The following is a 23,452-nucleotide window of genomic DNA, read 5'->3' as shown; positions in this document are numbered from 1 at the left end:
ATTGTCAAAATTGATACGCCAATTTGCATAAAGTTTGCTTGTATTGTTGTTGAATAATCAGATTTCGGAGGGGGGTGATCGACTTAAACATGACAGACGGGCTGGTTTGTAAAAACGTATTCTTATAGATATCCTAAGATACAGCTAAAAAAATCCGCCCTATAGTCTAAATACAAAAAAAAGGGGGAAAGAGAAAAAAGCTTTTACGGCATATTAACCCCTTTCAGGTTATTTGATGCCGAATCACGTGATTTTGAAGAAAAATTTTTAGTAGAATATTTTTTCCAAGTCGGTTTCTATTCAACCCATAGTTGGGACCCAAACAGGTCCTACCACTCTGGGTTAGAGTGGACCTGGGAGCAATAGCAATTAGGTGGTGGCTTCACATTCCCCAAACCTGCAAACTGGGGCCTAACTATCGGATATAGTTTAAGATCATATACAGGGCCAGAAGAGAAAAAAAAGGAAGAATACCCCCCCCCCCCCAAAAAAAAATAGAATAAAAGAAGACGGAGAATACGAAAAAGTAGAAAACAAAAAGAAGACAAAAACGAAGACAAATACATTAATACAAGAAGAAGAAGAAGAAGAAGAAGAAGAAGAAGAAGAAGAAGAAGAAGAAGAAGAAAGATGTATTTGAAATATCTTTTGGTTCTGGTCTATTACGTGGCTCTAATAGCAAGCGATCACGAGGTGGCCGAAACTTACAAACAGCGAAGGGATGTATTATTGGGGAGGGAGAGAGGTATGCGGTTGGGAAGTGACGTCATTCTGGATCCCTACGAGGAAATCGTTAATAAACAGCTGATGAAGAACAAAAAGGAAGAGATGGCAGGATACGTTTCGGGGGCAGAGACCTTTCCACCTGGTCACAGTTTTACGGAAGTTAAGGAAGATATTGAGAAGAGCAAAGTTTACAAGTTTATACGAAAGATGCCAAAAGGTAAGATTATTCTCTCCCTCACCCCCTCTCTCTCTCTGTCTCTTTGTCTCTCTCTCTCTCTCTCTCTCTCTCTCTCGTTCTTTATATGGGAACTTCGGACGTATATATATATATATATATATATATATATATATATATAACAAATTTGTCACTATCGCTTAACATAAGTGACATTTTGTTGACGTTTTCCTCATGATTCACTTATATTAAGCGATAGTGACAAATTTGTATATATATATATATATATATATATATATAACACTGCTGACACTCATGATTCCACGAGTACTCTGGAATCTAAATTCCAGAAGAAAAAATATATATATATATATATATATATATATATATATATATATATATATATATATATATATATATATATATCACACTCCTATATTTTTATCGTCATCGAAATCCGTAAAATCGCTCGGGAGGAAAGTTCATGCAGTAACTTGTCCAAAGTATATATTATTTTACATTGCATTCTACGGAACCTACTGTTTCTTTTATAAAATTATTTTATATAAACTTATTTCCAGAAAATTGCGTGCGAGGTTTGAACCTACAGACTATGAAAAAAAAAACAAACAAACAAAAAACAAAAAAAAACATGCTATCAACTTACTCAGAGTAGACTTTTCACGGCTCGTTGTTCAATCATTGTTGCTAAGCGACGATATGGAAAAATGGCTTTACCGATGATAGATAAATTAAAATAACGGTTTCGATTATCGATTATCGGTAATTATCGAAGGTATTCTGAGACAAAACTTAAGTAAGATCACTTCCAGACTCACACACTAAAGTTCTGTAAATTTTAAAGAAAATCTGTTCAGCCGTTTCGGAGTACATAACGAACGAACTCACGCACACAGACAAAGTTGCATATATATATATATATATATATATACATATATATATACATACATATATATATATATATATATATATATATATATATATATATATATATATATATATAAAGCTGAATGTGTGTGTGTGTGTGTGTGTGTGTGTGTGTGGTCACGAATAGGCTCCTATATGGTTGACTATTATAGAAAACTGATCACATATAGTGATAGAAAATGTATCGAGACATAGGATTGAGTATGTTTGATCTGGCATAATTATGATTCATTTAAATTGTGGGGTCTTCGTACGCGCCTGGTCCACAAGGTATGGAAATAAAAAAATTTTAGATTAAAAAAAATTTACAAGTGTTTTTGATATAGATGTACATAGGAATACTTTGATAAGTGTGTTTTAACTTAAATAGGAATGATATAATAAAATTGTGGGGTCTGCGTTCGCGCCTGGCCTCCATGGAATGGAAATAGGCACAGACTTTTCATATCTACCTGCGTAAGTATACTTTGATAATTATGTTTCAGTTTGAAGAAATATGGTATAATAAAATTATGGGGTGTTCGTTTGCACCTGACCTCCATAGAATGTAAATATGTCACAAAGTTCAACAAGGGTTTTTAATATAGATCCACAGAATATTGTGATAAGTGTTTCAGTGTGAACAGGTATGGTATAATAAATTATGGGGTTTATCTATTTTATTTTTACTTTCATCCTATTTTGCTTTGGTTTTGATACCCCCAAATTCAACCCAAATTTACAACCCTTCTTTTTCATAACTTATCATACTTTTATAAATCAAAGTCCATTTTCTGTAGGCTGTTTTTGAACCCAGTCAACAACGGGTACTTTTGTTAGTATATATATAAAATAGTGAAATGTAATTGAACAAAACTAATTTACCAAAATAGTACACCCAGACGAACACACTCACGCACGCACGCACACACACACACACACACACACACACACACACACACACACACACACACACACACACATATATATATATATATATATATATATAATGGAATAAGAATTACAGTTAAGTTTACCAAAATAATCCAAGATGGCAAAACTGAAGCATATTATAAATATTGAAGAGTTAATATTTATAAAGTAATCTCAACCAGATATAAAAGCTCGATAAAACCAAATAGCAAATAGAGCTTATAATAATATAATGCATATATATGTATGTATATACATATGTATGTATTTCACTTATTATTAATTCATTAGTTTCCTTTAATAACTCCTGCTGATAATTTAATTCTTAAGTAATAACTTGTATATTTCAATTGACTCCCTTTTTTTTGCTTTAAATTTTGGCGCCTTTTTAACGGGACATTTGACATTGGCTTTTCTATTCTAAAATTAATTCTAAAAAAAATTCTTTTTTTCTTCTTCTTCTTCACTCATTCTCCCAAAATTGGCCCAGCCTTGACAGTCGTTTTAAATTCTTTTTTCTACGCACATCTTATCTTCCTTTTAATAATATCATTTAAACTCATTACCTTTTCCTTGCCCCCATTTTTGAATTATTCCACGGATTTCTGCCTTTTGGATTACTTTGGACTATCTTCCAATTACGCGATTCCCTTGGATTTTACTTGTGGAAATGGAAACTTAACCAACTTTTTTTGGATTTTTGGATTTTACCGTTATTGGATATTTTACCCTTCACCAGACTATCCATTCACGTGAAATCACCCTTTTCTTCATCCTATTACCTCTGCTTCACTATTTGCTACCAAGTAAGATCTATGACTTACTTGTAGTTTCATCAAATACTTTTGCAAGCAAAATCCGATCCCGCATTTTGCTAAATCCTACCCTCTGATGTGAAGGAAAGTATTTCTTCGAAACTCCGCGGATTAAGGACTATCCACTTATTTTGTGCTCCCCTTTTAAAATTAAATATGTTAGACCTCTTTTTCAAAGTGTTTTTAACATGTTTTATTAACTACTTGTTCTTATATATATATATATATATATATATATATATATATATATATATATATATGCATTATACAGTTAGCTACGCTGATGAGGCGTGGTACGAGAAAACATCTGTTTAATATGGATATTGGGTGTGTCATGTTTCTCCCTATTTATATTGCAAAATATTTTTATAGCCTTTTTTCTTCGCATTTGATATAAAATATATAGAATATTGTAGAATGCATATGTCACGAAGCCTCTGACACATGCTTATTTATCACATTCAAGAAGTAATGCACTAAGTATTTGCCACATTCCAAAAAATCAGGTAATATGCAAATGTCACGAAGCCTCTGGCGCGTAGGTAGGACAAAGCTATGACTTTTTTAATTTCCAACGACTCTTTCGTTCTGAAATAGAACAAAGTCGTTATTTTCACAGAAAGTATATTGTCATATATATATATATATATATATATATATATATATATATATATATATATATATATATATATATATATATATAAGGAATAAAAGACTTTAGGTTCATCTTTTTTTCTTTTAATACAAGTTTCTAATATTATTGATTTATAGTTAATGGATGAAGAAATTTAAGAAAATATAATATTTTTCTCATCACACACACACACACACACACACACACACACACATATATATATATATATATATATATATATATATATATATATATATATATATATATATATATATATATAATGCTCCCTATCTTCCCTATCTTGGGTTGAGCATATTGGGAAGTGATATACAAACTGCCATTAATGTATTAAGCGACGCTCTTTGTGTAAACAAATCGAGCGGAGGCATTTGGACGATGTAAAAACATCGTTAATTCACTACCCACACAGCAGCAGCCGTATAGCGCAATGGTGAGAAGCCTTAAGTGTTATTTGGGCGGTCGGGTTTCGATCCTGGCTTGAGGTAGTTACCTGTCTAGCCGCACTGATGAGTTGTGATACAGAGAAGCAGTACTGTATGTGGATGAATATATATATATATATATATATATATATATATATATATATATATATATATATATATATATATAAAAGAATAATAATATAATTGGTCTTTATTCAGCTATTATGTATGTATGTGTGTGTGTTTTCTTTTTGGAGGCAAACTAAAAAATTGAGTTATCATAATTTACATTGTTTTTTCTTTAAACTTTTGATTTCATCAATATTGATCTTTATACTACGTTTCGGCCGATGTATCAATCGGTCTTCGACAGTGTCTGGTTCATTTATTCACAGTGATGTTTGTAAGTGTTAGGTACATGTGTCTGTCGATGAACATCAAGGTACATATCAAAGTAGACGCACATTTAACATAAATACTATTTAAATAATCAGAAAAATTATCCTACTCGGAAAGTATATTTTGAAAGGAATTAATGCAAATTAAATGAAGCGCCTGGAAGTCTGGAATTAAATGCGTCTGGAAAAACTGGCTGAAATCTAGTGCAAATATTAATACCAATAATGTAAAATGTTTCTGAATGTTTTAGATGCCGATTGATAATTATTTTAATTATTCAGTCTATTGCTGTCGCCTTAAATGTAATACTTACAATGTTTCGGGCGATGTAATCTCCGACCATCTTCGGGTGCATTCTGTCAAACTAGGTAATCTTTATGTCGAACTGGTGAACGTCTACGAATTTTTGCCTAGGATCCATTGTTTTAAATGACAGTCCAGTCTTGTGGAGTTTAAAGGTTACAACCCTTAGTATGCGCGACTTTATCGTCGTTGTTTCGTCCAGTGATTGCTATAGATTTTTTTTAATAGAAATGTTTCATGTTTTTAGTTAGCACTTGCTACTTGGTGACCTTGAGGATTCTCTCAATGTTTTATTCGTTTCTTCTTTTTTACATGCATACCTGTATACGTCCTTCATATTTTCCTTTGCTAAAACATAACATTTATAGACAATATGCATTAAATTTTTGTGTGGTTCTTTTCAAAACCCCAAAGGCACTATCATTGTATAAAATGGACCTACCAAGGCCAGAGACCATGGCACATATTTATCATTTGTAAAAAAATTTCTCATCTTTTGCTAACTGGGCATGAAGTATCCTACTGGAAACCAGACAACTATGTCATGTATTTCAACCGAGAGATCTTTTTTTAAGATTCCAACCATCCAGGGTTTTTATATGTGCTGATCTTTTACATATATTCTGCTTTTCATGGTCCCTGTCCTGTCTAGTGTTCGTTGCATGATTTGCTTCATCTTCCTTTTTTCTTCTTGTTGTGATTTGTCATCAGTATTGCTAGACAAATAAAACTAATACAATTTTCATGAAGGAAACACCCAAGGAGACGTTCAGTGAGAGTTTTCATAAATAGTTTTATTATAGAGAGAATCAACTCAGAATAGAGAGTAGCAGATGTTCTCATAGCTAATTATCTACTTCTTCAATTAACTTTCTTACTTACTGAAATGAGTATCCGCACAGAGAGAGGCATCGAAATAACATTCGCTTTTAATTATTTCTGCATTATTTTTCGTGTCTCATTCGCACGGCTTCCGCAAAGAGACTGACTTGAAAACGTGTTTTTCTCAGCTCAAAAATGTGGCATCATTCATCATCATTCAAGTCTCTTTTGTCTACTGTTTGACCTGTTGCAGCCCCCCTCCCCCCACGCACACACACCAAACATATTGCCTCAACTTTATATCACCCGTCTTTGGGAACGATTCTGGTTGCTGATTGAGGTTATCTTGACATGCACTTGATGTGGCCCTTGTCAAAATTCACACTACTTAACCTAATCACCACCGACGTAGGGCCCCTAATGTAACGTTGTTATTACATGTTAACACGGACCCACACATTGCATGCAGAGACAGTCGCAAAGGAACAAAAAAAAAGAAAAGAAATTTGACTCATTTTTTCTAGTTGAAATAAAAGGCACTTATTCATGGTACTTTTCAAAAGAATGAATTTCATTGTGCTTTAAAAGTCTCTTAGTTCGCCATGTGGTTTACAAAACCCTGTCGCCCAATACATCCTCTCCAGTCCCTCACGCTGCCACGTTGCTGCAGGTCCATCTCCTACTGGTCGCTTTGCGGTCCACATGTGTCCTTTTTTCTCTCCCATTTTCTTTCCCTTCTCTTCCTCTGCGGTGACGTCAGCTCGCACACCGACAAGGTCATTTGCATACGTGTCTTACAGCTGCTGCTAAATATGCGTCAGCGGTTCTATTACACTAACATGTAACACTAAGAATACAATTACAAATTACTTAAGACTTCTATCTGGTCATGACTGACAGAACAAGGACAAGCCACTCACGTGAATTAAATAAGGAGTTACGTTCAAAATTCCATAAAATTCCCCCGAGTTTGATAAAATGCACCTGAAGAGGGTCGGAGGTTACATCGGTCAAAGCGTTCTCAGAAGAATATCCGAGATGAGAGTTATAGTCTGAATAATCTAAATGATGCAAAAAAAAAAAAAGTCATACAGTTTCTGGTCTGTGTTTTTTATGTTATTTTTTAAAAATATATTTATAATTTCAGGTGGTCTCTTGCACTTGCACGATTTTGCACTGACCAGTGTCGAGTGGTTGGTTTTGTATGCGACTTACTTGCCTCATTGTTATTTATGTCAACACCAGGACCATCATTATCATCGTTTTGTTTTCAGTGCATCGAAACCAATAAATAATAAAGGTAAGATTTTTGACATTATTATACACGGTATGTAAGACATCTGATGATGGCGTATTGATTACACAGGTCCAAGTTCAATTTGTAGTTAATGCATTTGTGGGGGGGGGGCTATCTGTTCTGATACTATACTTAATCTTTTCTGTCATCTAGACCAGTGTTTTGCATTTATATATATATATATATATATATATATTATTTTTAAAACAGTAATCTACGTACACGCGTGTTTCGAGGTTTTTTACCTCTCATCAGCGTAGCTTAACTGCCTCCAGGGATCGAACCTCAGACCATGTTTACCATTGAAAAATAACAACAATAACAAAATCTAAATCTATAAGCGATAATAATAAACAGTATAATCAATCTAGGGATTATGGCCTAATGGTTAAGGCACCAGACTGTGGTAAACATGGTCTGAGGTTCGATCCCTGGAGGCAGTTAAGCTACGCTGATGAGAGGTAAAAAACCTCGAAACACGCGTGTACGTAGATTACTGTTTTAAAAATAATAAAATAAATAAAAAATGTTAAATACGTCCAAATTAAAAAAAAAGGGCGACTTTCTAAGTAAATAATAAAAAAAATGAGCTCCGAGGCGGCGCCAATATTAACCGTAGTTATCGCTTGAAAAATAACAACAATAACAAAATCTATATATATATATATATATATATATATATATATATATATATATATAAATTAGGTGTCTGTTTGTCTTAATCTGAAACTATCTATTAATGCTCATTCCGGTTTCTTCTACTATTTCATACTTATATCTAGTATTATCAGATAGGATGTCTGAAGATCCCGGTATCCTGACCTGTTCTTTCTTTTCTCTTTGCAAAACTCAATCATGTTCTGCAAAATGAAATAAAAAACAATTTTCCTTTGCAAAACAACCAAACCAAACACCATGAATAAATATTTGAAGATGTAAAAAACTTGAAACATGAAAACTTTTAATAAAATTATTGGATTTGCCATTTAAAAACCTGAAAAGTGTTGATATGCCGTAAAACAAAACAACCAAACCAATCTTAGGTACTCATGCACTTACTGATCCGTGCTGAAATAATAACGTTATTATTTAAAAAGCCATTCTTAACATGGGGAAGGGTGTTAGGGTTAGGATTAGCGGATCAGTAAGTGCATTAGCATCCAATCTTACTTAAGAGTAGTGTACTATTTGCTCTATTGTCATAATGCTATCTTCCCAGGCATTAACTCCTCCAGGGGATTAGTGTAGTATCTATTTTGTTGCCATATCATTTCAAACCATATTAATAAACAATTGAGCTTCAATATTGATTACTAATTTAAGATTTCTGCTAGGTGACCCATGCTTTTGGCCTCGTGCAACATGATTATCCATTTTTCATCGATGGAATCAACAGCAGTATTGGTCAAGTTACATAATACTAAAAAGATCACACTTAATTGACCTTCCGTTGGAGAATTCTCCTAGCATTTCTAGGAGCATCTTTCTCTTTTAATTATTAAGATTTAGAACCAATGCTGAAGATACATCAGCTATCCAATCACAAAATCTGCTCTTGCGTTTTCTAATTCGGTTATTTTGTCTTTGTATCCATTCAGTTATTTGTTTCCGCGATAGGCTAACGCGAGCTAAACGTGTGAACATATCCGGGTTCAGCGAACACATTCACCTTCCCTTTCTTTCCGTCATCAACTCCTGTACGCACGTCAGAATTCAAATATATATAAAAAAAAAAATGCCAATAATTCAGGTAATTGACTTTTTACTTTTTAGACGAAATTAATTTCAATGGAATCAACAAACTCCCAGGCTACTTTTGATTGCATAAATTTTGTTCTGGAATTAATTAGAGTCGTTTGTTTGTCTTATGGGGAGCGACGCCACTAATATCACTCTTCTCAAATGAGTACAGCCCGTTGCGGGCTAGTCAAACCAGCCCACCCCTTCCGGGGCTGGGCACCAAAGTTCAAGCAAAGACCATTGCCCTTGTGGCAATCAGTTATTGGTCACTGTAGGGGAAACCCTTCATACCAATTGTCACTATCCAGCTCTCCTACTCCCCGGGGAGCTGGTCCCCATTTTCCCTTCACTCTCCACATTAAAAAGCGGACTTATGCTTAATTTGCTCAGTGGGGAAGCAAATAAATCCAACCGGCCCGAAGTACGACGACTAACACTACCAGTCACGTCAACCGACCCCACCAGCCATCTCATGAATCGCTGGTTTGTTAGCCTATCGCATCCTTTGTTTAAGGGAAAGGAAGGCGAAAAGAAACAACGGGGGTGGAGTAAGAAAGAAAAATGAAGGCGGTGATTTGAAACTGCGACATGTGTGTTGAGCAAAAAAAAAGTTGTAGTAGGCAGGCAGGCTCGAACCCATGATGCGAAGGCGGAGAAGAAAGTGGAGGTGTGTGTAAGGGTGTTGGTTAAGCAAGAAAGAAAAAAAAAGGAAATTTGCGAGCGTAAAAAAAAAGACAAAAGGAATAGTAAACAGGCTCAAACCTGTAACGCGTCAGAAAAAAGAGGTAAAAAAAAAACGCTTCTAGCAGTGCGTCTACCGTGGTTGTCACGTCACGGGCGGTCGAAATAACGCCTTTTATGCGACGTCGCATCTGTCGAAAATTTTAGGTAGACATACATACATACATTTAAACAGACAGATAAGATTTATATCATAGACTAGTCTGGGTGCCCAGCGTGTCCTGGGTGTTTGGGGGTGTGTGTTCAGAAAAAAAAAGTGGTAGTATGCAAACAGGCAGGCTCGAACTCGTACCACGAAGGAGGAAAAGAACATGGGGAAAAAACTGTCTTTGCTGTTTCGCCCATCGCCAATCCAGAAGTGACGTAGGCTTAGTTTAAGGCTAGTAAATTGAAAAGAGGGTATGATTTTCGAAAATATCGGCGAAAAAAAAAGGACTCCTCCCTGTTGAAAAGTGCCCAGTTAAGGGTGAAGGAAGTCATGTTTTTAGCCAATTTTTCGATATTTGTCGTCCGAAGGGTCGTGCTTCAAAACGATACCGATCTCGTGAAAATCCGTTACCTATGTCGAAAGTTTAAGGCATACATATATACGTACATGCATACATGCATACATACATACATTTAAACAGACAGGAAAGATTTATATTAAAGATGAAAAGTGGTGTCAGTAAACGTAGTTCTCTGAAAAATTTTGAGTTTTTAAAAATGTAACTGCCTGTAATTTCTTTGATAATAAAAATAGTGATGACTCAAAAAACAAAACGTTGTGCCTGTGACGTTCTAAAATTTCAACAGATGGAAACAATGTTGAAAACAACTTTCCTAAAGCGAAGAATTCTCACTACTTTTTCCGACACACCTCGTATCTTGATATCCCCCTCCCCCCCCAAAAAACCAAGCTTACAATGCATGCATCTCTTCCTGAGATTTTCAAGGATGATTCTGCTCTTCAAGAGAAATCGACTCTAAAGCTTCTTGTTTTTTTTTTGTTTTTCTTTTTTTTTTCTTTTCTTTTTTTTTCTTTTCTTTTTTATGTTTTTTTTTCTTTTTTTTTCTTTCTCATACAAACTTTTCTTGGAGTTCATATATTAGATCCGTTACATTTTCTGCTTCTCATAAAATCGGTTTTCTCTGAAGACTTTCTCATACACGTCTCTATCTCTACAAATCTACTATCAGCCCATGTATTGGGTACTGTTTTCATATTTGGGCTGATGAATCTCTCTCATTTGAGGGTTCTTTATAAAGGTGCAGAAACATATCCATAACTTGGTCGGCCATAGCCTTTCTTCTCCACAATCCCACGTAATAGAAAGAGAAGACGCCAGATAGGCAACTGTGGAATTTCCACAGGTTTTCAGTAGTATAAACAATATTAAAATAGAGAAAAAACATAGCATTAAATCTTGGATTCCAACTTACTTTGTCTGATTCCAGTTACCGATCCTGATGGTCAAACCCGAAAAACCCCAGGCAAGGTATTTATTGTAGTTCGGAGGAATGAGTACTTTATTCTGTTCCACAACCAACACATATTTATCGTTATGAATGATCTGTCCAACCATACTCTTTAATTCTGAAAAACAAAAAAGTGTATTTTTCTAACCGTGCTTAGCATAGTTCATCATTTGAAATTAAAACTTGTTAGCCTTTCTTACTCATCAAATCTTTCTTGGAGTTCATATATTAGATCCATTTCTCTTTCTGCTTCTCATAAAAGTTGGTTCTCTCTACTATTCTGAACACTTCCTCACACCCGAGACTATTCCCTATCTCTACAAATCTACTATCAGATCATGTATGGAGTATTGTTGCCATATTTGGGTTGGTGAATTTCTGTCCCATTTGAAGATTCTTGATAAGGTGTAAAAATACGTCTGTAATTTGATTGGCTCCACTCCATCTTTTCTGCACCCTTTCTCTCTCTCTCTCTCTCCCTCTCTCTCTCTCTCTCTCTCTCTCTTTCTCTCTCCCTCTCTCTCTCTCTTTCTCTCTCTCTTTCTCTCTCCCTCTCTCTTCTAATCAGTTTTCGTTCTTGTTAGCTCCTTACATCAAGTGATTACACGTCTTGTCTAGAGTGATTTCCTTCACAAAAACAAGATGTGCTGCATGCAGCTCGCGGGCTGTATGTTTGACATACCTGCTCTAGTGTCAACCTCATTCCACTTGTTAGGCCATGTTACGCTTATTATCATCATTTTTAACATTTCTTATTTACTTTATAGAATGCGTGTGGAGTTTAGTGGCCGATGAAAGACGGAACTTCACGGACGGAACTAAAGCTTTCGATGACATGTGAGTTGTTGACGATGTTTCTCAGATGAGTCATAGGATTTTAGATTCTTCGAACTACTGTTCTAATCTTCGGTGTTATTTGCACGCCGTTTTGGTTGATGTAACCTCCGACCTTCTCCAAGTGTATCGAATTCAGAAATCTATCTATCGAACTCGGGAATCTGCAGAGAATTTCAAACAGAACTCTTTATTTAGTCCACTGGGGAAGCATGTTCTCGTCCCGCCAGCCAACACGTGCTATAAGTCCCAAGTAATTTGCAATTGTATTCTTAGTGTCGCACGCATTGAAGGTTGAACCTTCAACCCCCAAAAGATTATAACTTACAACTGAATTTTTACCAAGTACTTTATTCACTACACCACGGGTCCTTGCGGAATAGCACTGAAGATGAGAACAGTAGTCCGAATAATCTAAATAATACGAATTATCAATCCTCATCTCAAAAATGCAGAAACATAATTTTCAGAGGATGTATTGTTAATTATATTGTATGTTTTGAATTATTACTGTTATTATTTTTGTTAGTTTATTTTTATTTATTTATTTATTTTTTAGAAAAATTATAATCTGCATAAGAAGACACCAGCAATGTTTACGTAATTCTTGGAATATGACATTTCTGTTTCGTGCCGTGTACCTATATTGTAAAGATTTTTCTACTGAAATGTTTTTTAATTAGGTTGAAAATAAAAATTAAAGAGTTTCCGCATGTTAAAAGCATACAGGTCGTTAGATAATTAAACTCTATTGCTTTCGCTATAAGTTATTCGTTTTGTTGTTTTTTTTTTCTTCTGTTGTTGTTGTTGTTGTTGTTTTTATAATCTCTCGACTGTTAACTATTCTGCACCAAGTGAATCAATGATTATTTTAAAATATGGGTGTAGTTTAGCCCTATTAAAAAACAGAAACAAAAACAAAAACAAAAAAAGCGCGTTTAAAAATTTTCAGAATTCTGGTTTTGTTACGAAAAAAAACAAATCTTTTTAAATTTTCGATTCGGTCCTGAAATTGCATTTATCTGCCCCTTCTATGCACTCTCCAAATGTCCAACCTGAAAACCAAAAAAGTTCTACCGACACACAAGTACACAAGGGCTAAAAAAATTTTCACACGTTCGCTAATGTGAATATAGGATCGAAGGAACTAATATTGTTGTAAAATTACTACAGTACATTTTTATTTTTATTTTTGTTTTTAAAATTAATTTTAACCATGATATTTCTTTCTTTCTTTGCATTTTCTAGGTTAATCAAGTCTATTTTGTTCGGTAATTCCAAAATCGTGTCTAGTCGTGGAAATACAAGTCAAATCTGGCAATATTTCGAAGAATATTTTTTTAGCGTGACCGGTCTGCTTTTGTACAATCCGGTGTTTCCCCTCTACGTATACGAAGGCCTCAAAGAATTGTGGCAAGACAATATCCAACACTTTGAGATTCGCGCTTCGCTACAACAGGTAAGATTCAGGTCCGTGTTGCTACCCACTCAACATACGCACATAATAAAATGTGAGGCACCTGCTAGAAAAATTACTTTGTAAACCAGAATTCTCCATCTCTACAAAGCAGCCATTGCCCATTCATGGATTACTGTTGCGACATTTGTGCTGGTGCATCAACCATTAGTCTCTCCATTTAGAACAGTGTAAAAAAAAAAAGAACCTCTAATATAATAGCCCCCACACTGTCTGCCCAGCTCGAACAACTGTCCCATCGCCTCAATGTTTTATCTCTGTGTATTTTTTTTCGCTTGAGAGTCACAACTTATCAATGACCGAAAGCCACTCGAGGATAAGGGTTAATGAATGTAAAGTGGTAGTGTAGTAATCATTGAATGTGTAAATTGGGTAGAATTTGATTATTCATGGGGATGGCTCAATGTTGTATTCAACCAAGAAGCAGGCCAGTAGAACAGTGTTCCACATACAGACAGTTCTGGGGAAAAAACTTTGTTCATGGAATCTGCGTTTAGATTTAGGCACAGTTAGAGAGCGGGGGAAATCGTATATAGTGGTTATAGCTAGTCGAGTGTTTTTTTTGTGAATGTTTGGCGAGGGGAAACCATAGATTGGAGTTCAGTCGAGCACTTGCCATGAAAATAACGATAGAGCAGAGACAGGCTCGCAACGTCTCTTCTGTGAGAAAGAGGTTGCGGAGAAGAGAAAAGGGCATCACCTACTAGGTTTTAAAGCCGTTTTTTTTTTTTTTTTTAATTTTATCAAGGCTGGATAGGGTGTGTCAAGCAGCTCCTGCCCAGATATGGTATTCCATTGTTGTACTTGTAGAATGAGCTCTGACAAACTTGTTGCACTTGTGGCCCCATCAAGGTAAATATCGCTAACTAATCCGCCAATCAGCAAAATCTTGCCTTTTCACTGTAGAGGTACTTGTATACCGGAAAGTTTTTTTTTCCCTCAAATAGCTTATTTCCTCAGATTGTATGCTCTTGGAATTCGCTCACTACTTTGTTTCACTAATTGTATAAGCATACAGAAATTTAAATGTAATGCGAACAAACCTATTTCTGCACAACTCCCTACTTATGAGGGGCGTGCAATAAGTAATGCCCCTGACCCACTTCCAGTTGTCTGATATAGCTGAAATTTTGCATGTGCAATGATTTATATCTCTACGGGTTATGTGGCAAATTACTGAATTAATTGTGGTTTCTGTTTTACAGGTGTTTGAACTGAGTCAGGTGTGAAATGGAGCCTGTTGAATGTCGAGCGGTGATCTAGTTTTTGTATTTGAAAGGACGCACACCACAGGAGACTTTTGATGAAATGAAAGAAACTTATGGTGATAATGCCCCATCATATGACCTTGTAAAATGCTGGCATCGTGAATTCAAACATGGCCGGAAGTCTGTAGAAACAGCTCCCAAACCTGGTCGCCCCGCTTCTGCCATTGATGAGGCATCTGTCCGCCAAGTTGAGGCTGCCATTTTGGAAGATCGGCGCATTACTATTCGCCAAATAGCCCAAGATGCCAAGATTAGTACAGTAAATACAAGATTAGTATTTAATTGATGTATTTCTTTAAATGCTAACTTTTTTTTTTTTCTCGTCCATAAATGTTTATCTACCGAGTTGATCTTAAATATTGTATAATCAATCCATTATATTATCATTTTCAGTCCCCCACCCCTAAATTCTGGCTTCCATCTTATCTCGCAATTACTTATAACGTCACCAACTAACTTCGGAAGAACCCCCCCCCCCATCCGCTTTTCTTTTATATCGTAAGTTTCTTAAAACGTGACTAGCTAAAGTTCAGAATAAAATCACGCTTTTCTTTTTAACGGTTAATTTAAAAAAAAAAAATCTTCTGAACGCTATTAAAAGTTAAATTCTTCACTAGTTTGCATTCTGGAGACGGAAGTGTTTTTGAGATAAGTGATTTCATTACTAATTCGCACTTTTTATTTTTAGATTCAAATATTAATAACTACATTTTATTTCAGTATTTAATTTATGTATTTCTGTTGTATTAAATGCTAGCTTTTTTTTTTCTCTCTCGTCCATAAATGTTTATTTATCTACCGAGTTGATTGCAAAAATAGATTACCTAATTGTACTCATTTTTAGTTCGTGAGAGGGGAATCTATCACCATACTTTCTCTTAAACACGTCTATTGGACTTTTATTAAGTACAATACTTAATAATTTTTTTTTTTTTTTTAATGGAGAGTAGAAAACGCATTGTGGATGCGTTATCGGCAGCTCCTGTTACTCTCGCTTCTTCTTATTTGTCCCTCAGTCCTCATTTTTTAATGAGTGATTTTTCTGACAAAGGGAGAAGAAAAAGCTGTTTTCTAGGTTGGCAGTATTTTGCGCGAACAGTTGGCAGAGTTGGTGGAAATTTTCTGTTTCTATGTCTATCCTTGTAGCCATGTCACTAGTAAGGGTGCTGGAGGTAAACGTTTTGTCTGGGCTGACGTTATCCGCCTGATAGTCAGGGACCCGAACCTTGGATTAAGCACTAAGGAGGCTGTCCTATCAGCAGGTGCAAAGTACTGGGGCTGCTGTATTGCCATTTGGTGAATGGATTCTGGACCATGCAGTAGCTTCTGGTGGGGCCTCTCGATGCCATACTAGTGGGTAATTGTTACAGCTTTACCTTATCATGTGCTACAAAAAAAATTTAAAAAAAAATTCTTCGTTTCTTTTTCTCTCTTAGTTTCCCCTCTCTGTCCTGCTCTAAGTAAATCTGACGACCTAGTCCACAAATTCCAAAATTTCATCATGACAAGTTTCAAGAAAAAATACACGATTAAACCCGGTTCTCCAACGTAGACCCCTACTACCATGTCTCCTTCTCTAACATCAGGGGTCTGCATTCTAACCTTCCAGAGGTTGAAACCCAATTACAGGAGACTAAACCAGACCTTTTATTTTTAAGTGAAACTGGCATTGGACAGGCTATTTCCCTAGAAGAGTTTGCAATTACAGGATACTCTAACTTAACTTCTAAATCTGACCCCCTAGATCGCCATGGGCATGGAATATGTGCCTATATTAAAGATAGCTTTCCATGTGGGAGGGACATCTCCAGGGAAGATCCTAACTTACCCTATATGTGCTTCCGGGTTGCTTTAGCTCACACTACTGCATTTATATTTACTCTCTATCGCCCCCACAACAGCGGAGTTACTATCTTTCAAAGCATATCTGAGAAAATTGACCAAGTCCTATCTGCTTATCCTTCAGCTAACATTCACGTATGTGGAGACTTCAATGTTCACAACATCGAATGGTTGACCCACTCAAACAAGACCGATGATGAGGGGAGGTTCTGTCATGATTTCTCCATTGCCTATGACCTCACTCAGATTGTTCAGGAACCCACCTGTGTGCCCGACAATGACGGCCAGTATGCGAGCCTACTAGACCTTTTTCTCACAACTTGCCCTGAACTATGTTCAGTTTCTGTTCTGTCGCCTCTTGGATCTTCCGACCACTCTGTTGTATCAATTAAGATAAAAATGAAATGTAATAAGTCCCCAGACGTACCTCTCCATCGTACAGTATATCGATACACTAAGGCTGACTGGGATAGCTTCCGTACATTTATATCTGATCTACCTCTGCAATCCATGTTTAAAAAAGATGTGTCCTCTATAGTATTAGACCTGACTGAATGGTTAATTGTAGGTATTGACCATTTCATACCCTCTAAAAAGTTTCAGCAAAAACCTAACAGCCAGCCATGGTTCTCTCCAGAATGTGCTGCTGCCATTGCGCACAGAAATCACTTTTTCCACTGCTTCAAACGTAATAGATGTATGGAAACTAAAGCCGTTTTCAGGACTGCCAGCAACCATTGTAAGAAAGTAATAAGGAACGCAAGAGAGTTGTATGCTCAATCTGTTAAGTCCAAAGTAGCTGAGCAGCGGCTTGGTTCCCACCAGTTTTGGCAAATAGCAAGCAGAATCCTGAACAGAAGCGTGTGCTCCATCCCAACTATTATCAATGGACCTGAGGTAATCTCGTCAGCATCAGACAAAGCCAAACTCTTTGTCAAGAACTTTGCAGCTAATTCTACCCTTTGCGACCAAGGCCGCCAACCCCCAATATTTCCTCCTGTATCAGAAAACACGCTATGTGATATACGTATATCTGTACGTGATGTTGCCAAGCTTATCAAAAACCTTGATTCCAGTAAAGCAACTGGCCCTGACGGTATTCCAATTATAGTACTCAAAAAACTTCAACCTGAACTAGCGCCCATACTTATAAAACTGTTTAAACGTTGTCTTAAGGAGAATAGTTTCCCATCTCCCTGGAAAATCTCATCAGTATGCCCTGTATTTAAGAATTCAGGTGATCGCTCATCCCCCTCTCAGTACAGGCCAATAAGTCTCCTGTGCGTCATGAGTAAGTTGCTAGAATCTGTGTTAAATACAGAAGTAATCAACCATCTCAACAAAAATAACCTTCTTAGTGACACTCAATATGGTTTCCGTTCTGCTAGATCTACAGCAGATGTGCTTACAGTTATATCACATAGGATTAGCAAATCTCTCGACGGTGGCAATCTTTCTAGGGCAATTGCTCTTGACATATCTAAAGCCTTTGATAGGGTATGGCATAAAGGTTTACTTCATAAGATCGCTAGCTATGGTATAGCTGGAAAAGTCTTCTCAATTATTAAATCATTTCTTTCTGATAGGTTCATAAGAGTAGTAGTTGAGGGGCAAAAATCAGAAGCTCACAGTATTAATGCCGGTGTCCCTCAGGGGTCCATCCTGGGCCCAACTCTTTTCCTGATCTACATTAATGATCTTCTAAATCACATCCTTACATCATTTGTAGACATTTATGCTGACGACACTACCATTTATGGTAGCACATCTAAGACAGTAAATGACCAAGTTCTCTCCAATTCTCTCTCCTCTGATCTTGAGCACGTAGTACAATGGGGTAAGGAGTGGCTGGTTACTTTTAATGCATCTAAAACCAAGCTTCTCTCCTTACATCATCAACATTCTAATCCACATTTGGCATCAATTGAAATGAATGGCTCTCGTCTTCTGGAGGCCTCAAGTTTTGACAAGCTTCTGGGCTTGACCATTACTCCTGATCTTAAATGGAACACGTACATCAAATCTGTTGCCAAGGCCGCTGGGAAAATGGTGGGATCTTTCTATCAATCCGGTAAATATCTCACTGCTGATGCTATTCTCTATCTATATAAGAGCCAGGTACGTCCAAGGATGGAATACTGTTGCCACATCTGGGCAGGAGCTGCTAGAAAGGACTTGTTCTGCCTTGATAGAGTTCAAAATAGACTTCGTAGCCTCGTAGGAGATGTCCTTTTCTCCTCCTTGCAACCTCTATCTCACAGAAGAGATGTTGCAAGTTTGTCTCTGATGTATCGTTATTTTCATGGAAAGTGTTCGACTGAGCTTCAATCTATGGTCCCCCCTCGCCAAACTTTCACAAGAAACACTCGTCTAGCTGTAAACACTATCAATAATTCCCCCCACTCTTTATCTGTGCCTAAACCTAAACGTAGATTCCATGAACAAAGCTTCTTTCTTAGAACTGCACGCCTGTGGAATTGTCTTCCGTTTTCCTGCTTTCCGGCTGACTACAATATGGTTGTGTTCAAGTCTAAAGTAAATAAGCTCTTGATGAGCCGTTCCATATAAGTTATCAAATTTATCAAATTTTCATTACTAATGATTACTATATTGTCCAATTTCTACTGTACACTCTTTAACCCTTATCCTTGAGTGGCCTCTGGGCCTTGATAATGTGGTGATGCCTATGTAAAAAAAAAAAAAAAAAAAAAAAGGGTCTGTGGAAACTATCATTCATGACCATTTGCATATGCATAAGGTGTCTGCTAGATGGATTCCATGGTTGCTCACACCATTCCAGAAGCGAAAATGCGTTGAGTGCTCGAGGATGAATTTGGAGATGTGCCAAGAAGATGAGCCAAAGTTTTTCAAAAGACTTATTACACAGGATGAAACCTGGGTCCATCACTATGATCTAGAGACCAAAGCCCAGTCAATGCAGTGAAAGCACTTGGACTCACCATCTCTAAAGAAGGCAAGGGTGCAGCCCTCCGCTGGCAAGGTCATGCTCACAGTCTTCTGGGACCAGGACGGAGTAGTGATAGATTTTCTGGCAAAGGGTACCACAATTACAGGAGCCTATTATACTTCACTTTTGAGGAAATTAAGGGAAGCTATCAAAATCAAGAGGCGGGGCAAGATCAGCAAAGGTACCCTCCTCCTGCAGGACAATGCTCCGGTTCACAACTCGCATGTCGCCAGATCAGAAGCACGGGCATGTGGTTATGAAATCCTTCCCCATCCTCCCTACTCTCCTGACCTTACACCCTCTGACTTTCACCTCTTCCCAGCCATGAAGTTGTTTTTGAAAGGAAAGCATTTCCCAGATGATGCAACCTTGATTTCTGAAATAACGTCGTGGTTGGAGGACCAACCTGGAGTGTTCTACAAAAACGGTTTCCAGAGCTGCATACAACGATGGGAGAAATGCATAACTCTGGGTGGTTCCTATGTAGAGAAAGACTAATAACTGTGCCAAGTTTCGTTGCTCTAGTGCTATGGGAAGTGGGTCAGGGCCATTACTTATTGCACGCCTCTCGTAGTTCCTAATTCACAGTAACAGTGGCAGTGTGCTCATTTTTAGATCATCCAAAAGACAGGTAATTATCTAATTTTCATAAAATTTTCAGTATCTTAATTCACAAATTATATTATATTTAACATGTCAATTTGTTGTGCTTTAATTTGTTGTACCTTCATTGGTCGTGCCTTTATTTGTTGTACCTTCATTTGTCGTGCCTAAATTTGTTTTGCCTTAATTTGTTGTACCTCAATTTGTTTTGCCTTAATTTGTTGTACCTCAATTTGTCGCCCCTTAATTTGGCGTACCTTAATTTGTCATACCTTCATTTGGTTTGCCTTAATTTTTTGTACCTCAATTTGTTTTGATTTAATTTGTTGTATCTCAGTTTGTTGTGCCTTAATTTGCCGTGTCTTAATTTTTTGTGCCTTTATTTGTTGTGGCTTTTTAGTGCCTTATTTGTTGTGGCTTTTAGTGTCTTATTTGCTGTGCCTTAATTTGTTGTGTCTAAATATCACACGAATAGACAATGAGCAGGAACAGTTGTCGTGCTTCGTCGTACATTTGTTGTGCCTTAATTTGTCGTACACAAATAGGAAAACCATTATACATATGATGAAAGAAGAATTCAAATCTATCTCATCATATGTGGCATATGTTATTTACACTTTCTTCTTTGTGGAGATCGAATGTCCTACAAGTGACAATAAATCAAAACTTGCCGACGTTCAAACAGATACCTCGTATTATTCACATTCAACAACAGAAATCCTCCGTGACTGAGGCAGCCATTTCATGATCGTCGTCCAGATGAGAATTCTTACTGGATTGAAGTTGGACTTGACAACACGCCGCCACTTCTGGGTTTTCATATAACAAACGTTTATTCAGAAGAGACAGAACACAAACTTGCATGCGTTATGAGAGATGAGATGAGAGAGAGAGAGAAAGAGAGATATAGATGCAAGAGAGGGAGAGAGAACGAGGGGTGGGAGAGAGATGACAGAGATGAGATAGATAGATAGATAGATAGATAGATAGATAGATAGAGAGGGAGAGGGGAAGGGAGGGGAGAGAGAAAGAACGATAAGTGAAAGAGAGATGAGATAGATAGAGAGATTAGATGAGAGAGAGAGAGAATGAGAGGTGGGAGAGATGAGATAGATAAATAAATAGATAGAGATAAATAGATAGAGAGAGGGGGGGTGAGTGCGAGAAAAAAGATGAAAGAGCGGAGAGAGAGAGAAAGACAGATGAAAGACAGAGATGAGAAAGGGAGAGAACGAGAGGTGAGAGAGAGAAAATAAGAGAGAGATGAGAGAGAGAGAGAGGTGAGAGATAAAAAAGATAAGAGAGAAAGACACACACAGATGATGAGAGAGAGAGAAAGAACGAGAGGTGAGATCGAGAAAAATGATAAAGGACCGAAGAGAGAGAGAGAGAGAGATGAGAAAGAAAAAGATGGAAGAGAGAGAGAGAGATGAGATGATTTGAGATTAACAGTTTTCATCACATCGCTCTTTGCCTGCCGCCTCAACCTTGGGGGCGCCATGAAGACACCTCTTCTCTAGTTCAAGTCTCTTTGGCTAAGAAAGAGGGAACGAAAGTAAAATAGGAAATCACATGGTTTTCGTAATTCCTGTTCCGACCTCTAACATTTATATTTAGACAACTACTCCTATCTAAGGTATCCTCCAGAACAAAAAGTTCATCATAAACCCCGCTAGTTTCCCATGGATACTGGGTGTGAACTGGAATGAATAAGTCCATAAGTAGAATCGATGACAAATAGTTAGAGAGTCCACGTTGTGCTGAGTAAGTGTTCCGTTAGTAGGGGAGAGACAATAGTTCATATATGAAGAACAGGACGAATAGAATCCTGTTTGTGAGAAAAAGGAAAAGGTTCATATATGAGAATGTTTGTACGTAGATAGACGCGCGTTATATCGAGTTCACGTGTGTGCAACCGTTAACTACGCTCTACAGCTGCTGCTGCTGCTGCTGCTGCTGCTGTTGTTTTTGCTGTTGTTCATTATTGGTAGTGATTTTTTGTTGGCATTCATTTCCCCGATATCTTTCTATTAAGAATTCTTTCCAGAAGGATATCGTGTTCCTACGAGCGGGACCACGTGAAGGTTGCCAACGTCCTTAATCAAATGAAATGGGTTCGAACTTGGAACACCTAGGTTGTTATTAACGACTGAGCCACCGATACCTCCCTGATGCTGCTTTTGTCGCGTTGCAGTGCAGTTGCAACACCGAAACATGAAAACAGTTGATCAAAAAGAGTGACTTTCATTTGTCTTGTATTTATAGCAATAAGTTTTAGGTGAGTTTTCACGCAGAAGGGCAAGGTTTGATAAACTTTGCATAGACAGGAAATTTAGCTATATATTAATATTACTGGAACGTTTTTCATTATTATTTTATTTTGATTATTGTTAATAATACTCCAGTTTTGTTTGTGTTGTCTTTCTTTTGTAAATCATCGAATAAAGGATTTCTTTTCGAATTAATTGCAGGCGGCGGGGTAAGTCTGAATTGGATGTCTGACTTCATATTTCACTTTCTCGCTTCCCCTCTCCTCTTGAAATAAGTTTAGCTGGAAGCTACAAAAAAAAAAGGCATGAATTTTGCTAACTTTTGCGTGATGGGATATATATATATATATATATATATATATATATATATATATATACTCATGCACAGATCATCATATAATGATTAGATCACTCTGACTGACGTAAAAAAAAACATTTAAAAATAAAATGTTTAAATTTCAACATTATTTCACGCAGTTAATGGTAGCCGAAATGGATACGGTCTAATGAAGACAGAGATGGCTTCTGTCGCCGGGTTCGAATCTATCGACTGGTGTTAATCGTGGCACCCTACACTGAAGATTCTCGAAAGGATGAAACACTAGTGTCTGTAGGTATTTAATAATTATTATAGTAAATATATATATATATATATATATATATATATATATATATATATATATATATATATATATATATATATATAGATGTTCAAATTTCATTTAAAAAGAATCACTTTTCAAAATAAAATTTATTGTTTGAACCAAAGAATACAGT

General features: G+C 36.6%; 1 protein-coding gene across 1 annotated transcript in view; it reads left to right on the top strand.

Moving 5' to 3' along the window:
- Positions 1-630: 630 nt before the first annotated feature.
- The window catches only part of LOC145266409 (adenosine deaminase 2-like), a 97,679-nt gene continuing 74,857 nt past the window's right edge, over positions 631-23,452 (top strand). Inside the window, exons 1-4 of the mRNA XM_080122072.1 lie at positions 631-943; positions 7,325-7,477; positions 12,181-12,250; positions 13,496-13,706. Coding sequence (XP_079978198.1) covers positions 631-943; positions 7,325-7,477; positions 12,181-12,250; positions 13,496-13,706 — 747 coding nt within the window. The remainder of the gene's footprint in view (positions 944-7,324; positions 7,478-12,180; positions 12,251-13,495; positions 13,707-23,452) is intronic.

The sequence above is a fragment of the Euprymna scolopes genome, chromosome 41, assembly GCF_053919585.1.
Source record: "Euprymna scolopes isolate OS-2025 chromosome 41, ASM5391958v1, whole genome shotgun sequence".
NCBI classification, from domain to species: domain Eukaryota; kingdom Metazoa; phylum Mollusca; class Cephalopoda; order Sepiida; family Sepiolidae; genus Euprymna; species Euprymna scolopes.
The sequence above is the reverse complement of the archived record's forward strand: the minus strand, read 5'-3'. Positions and strand labels throughout refer to the sequence as shown.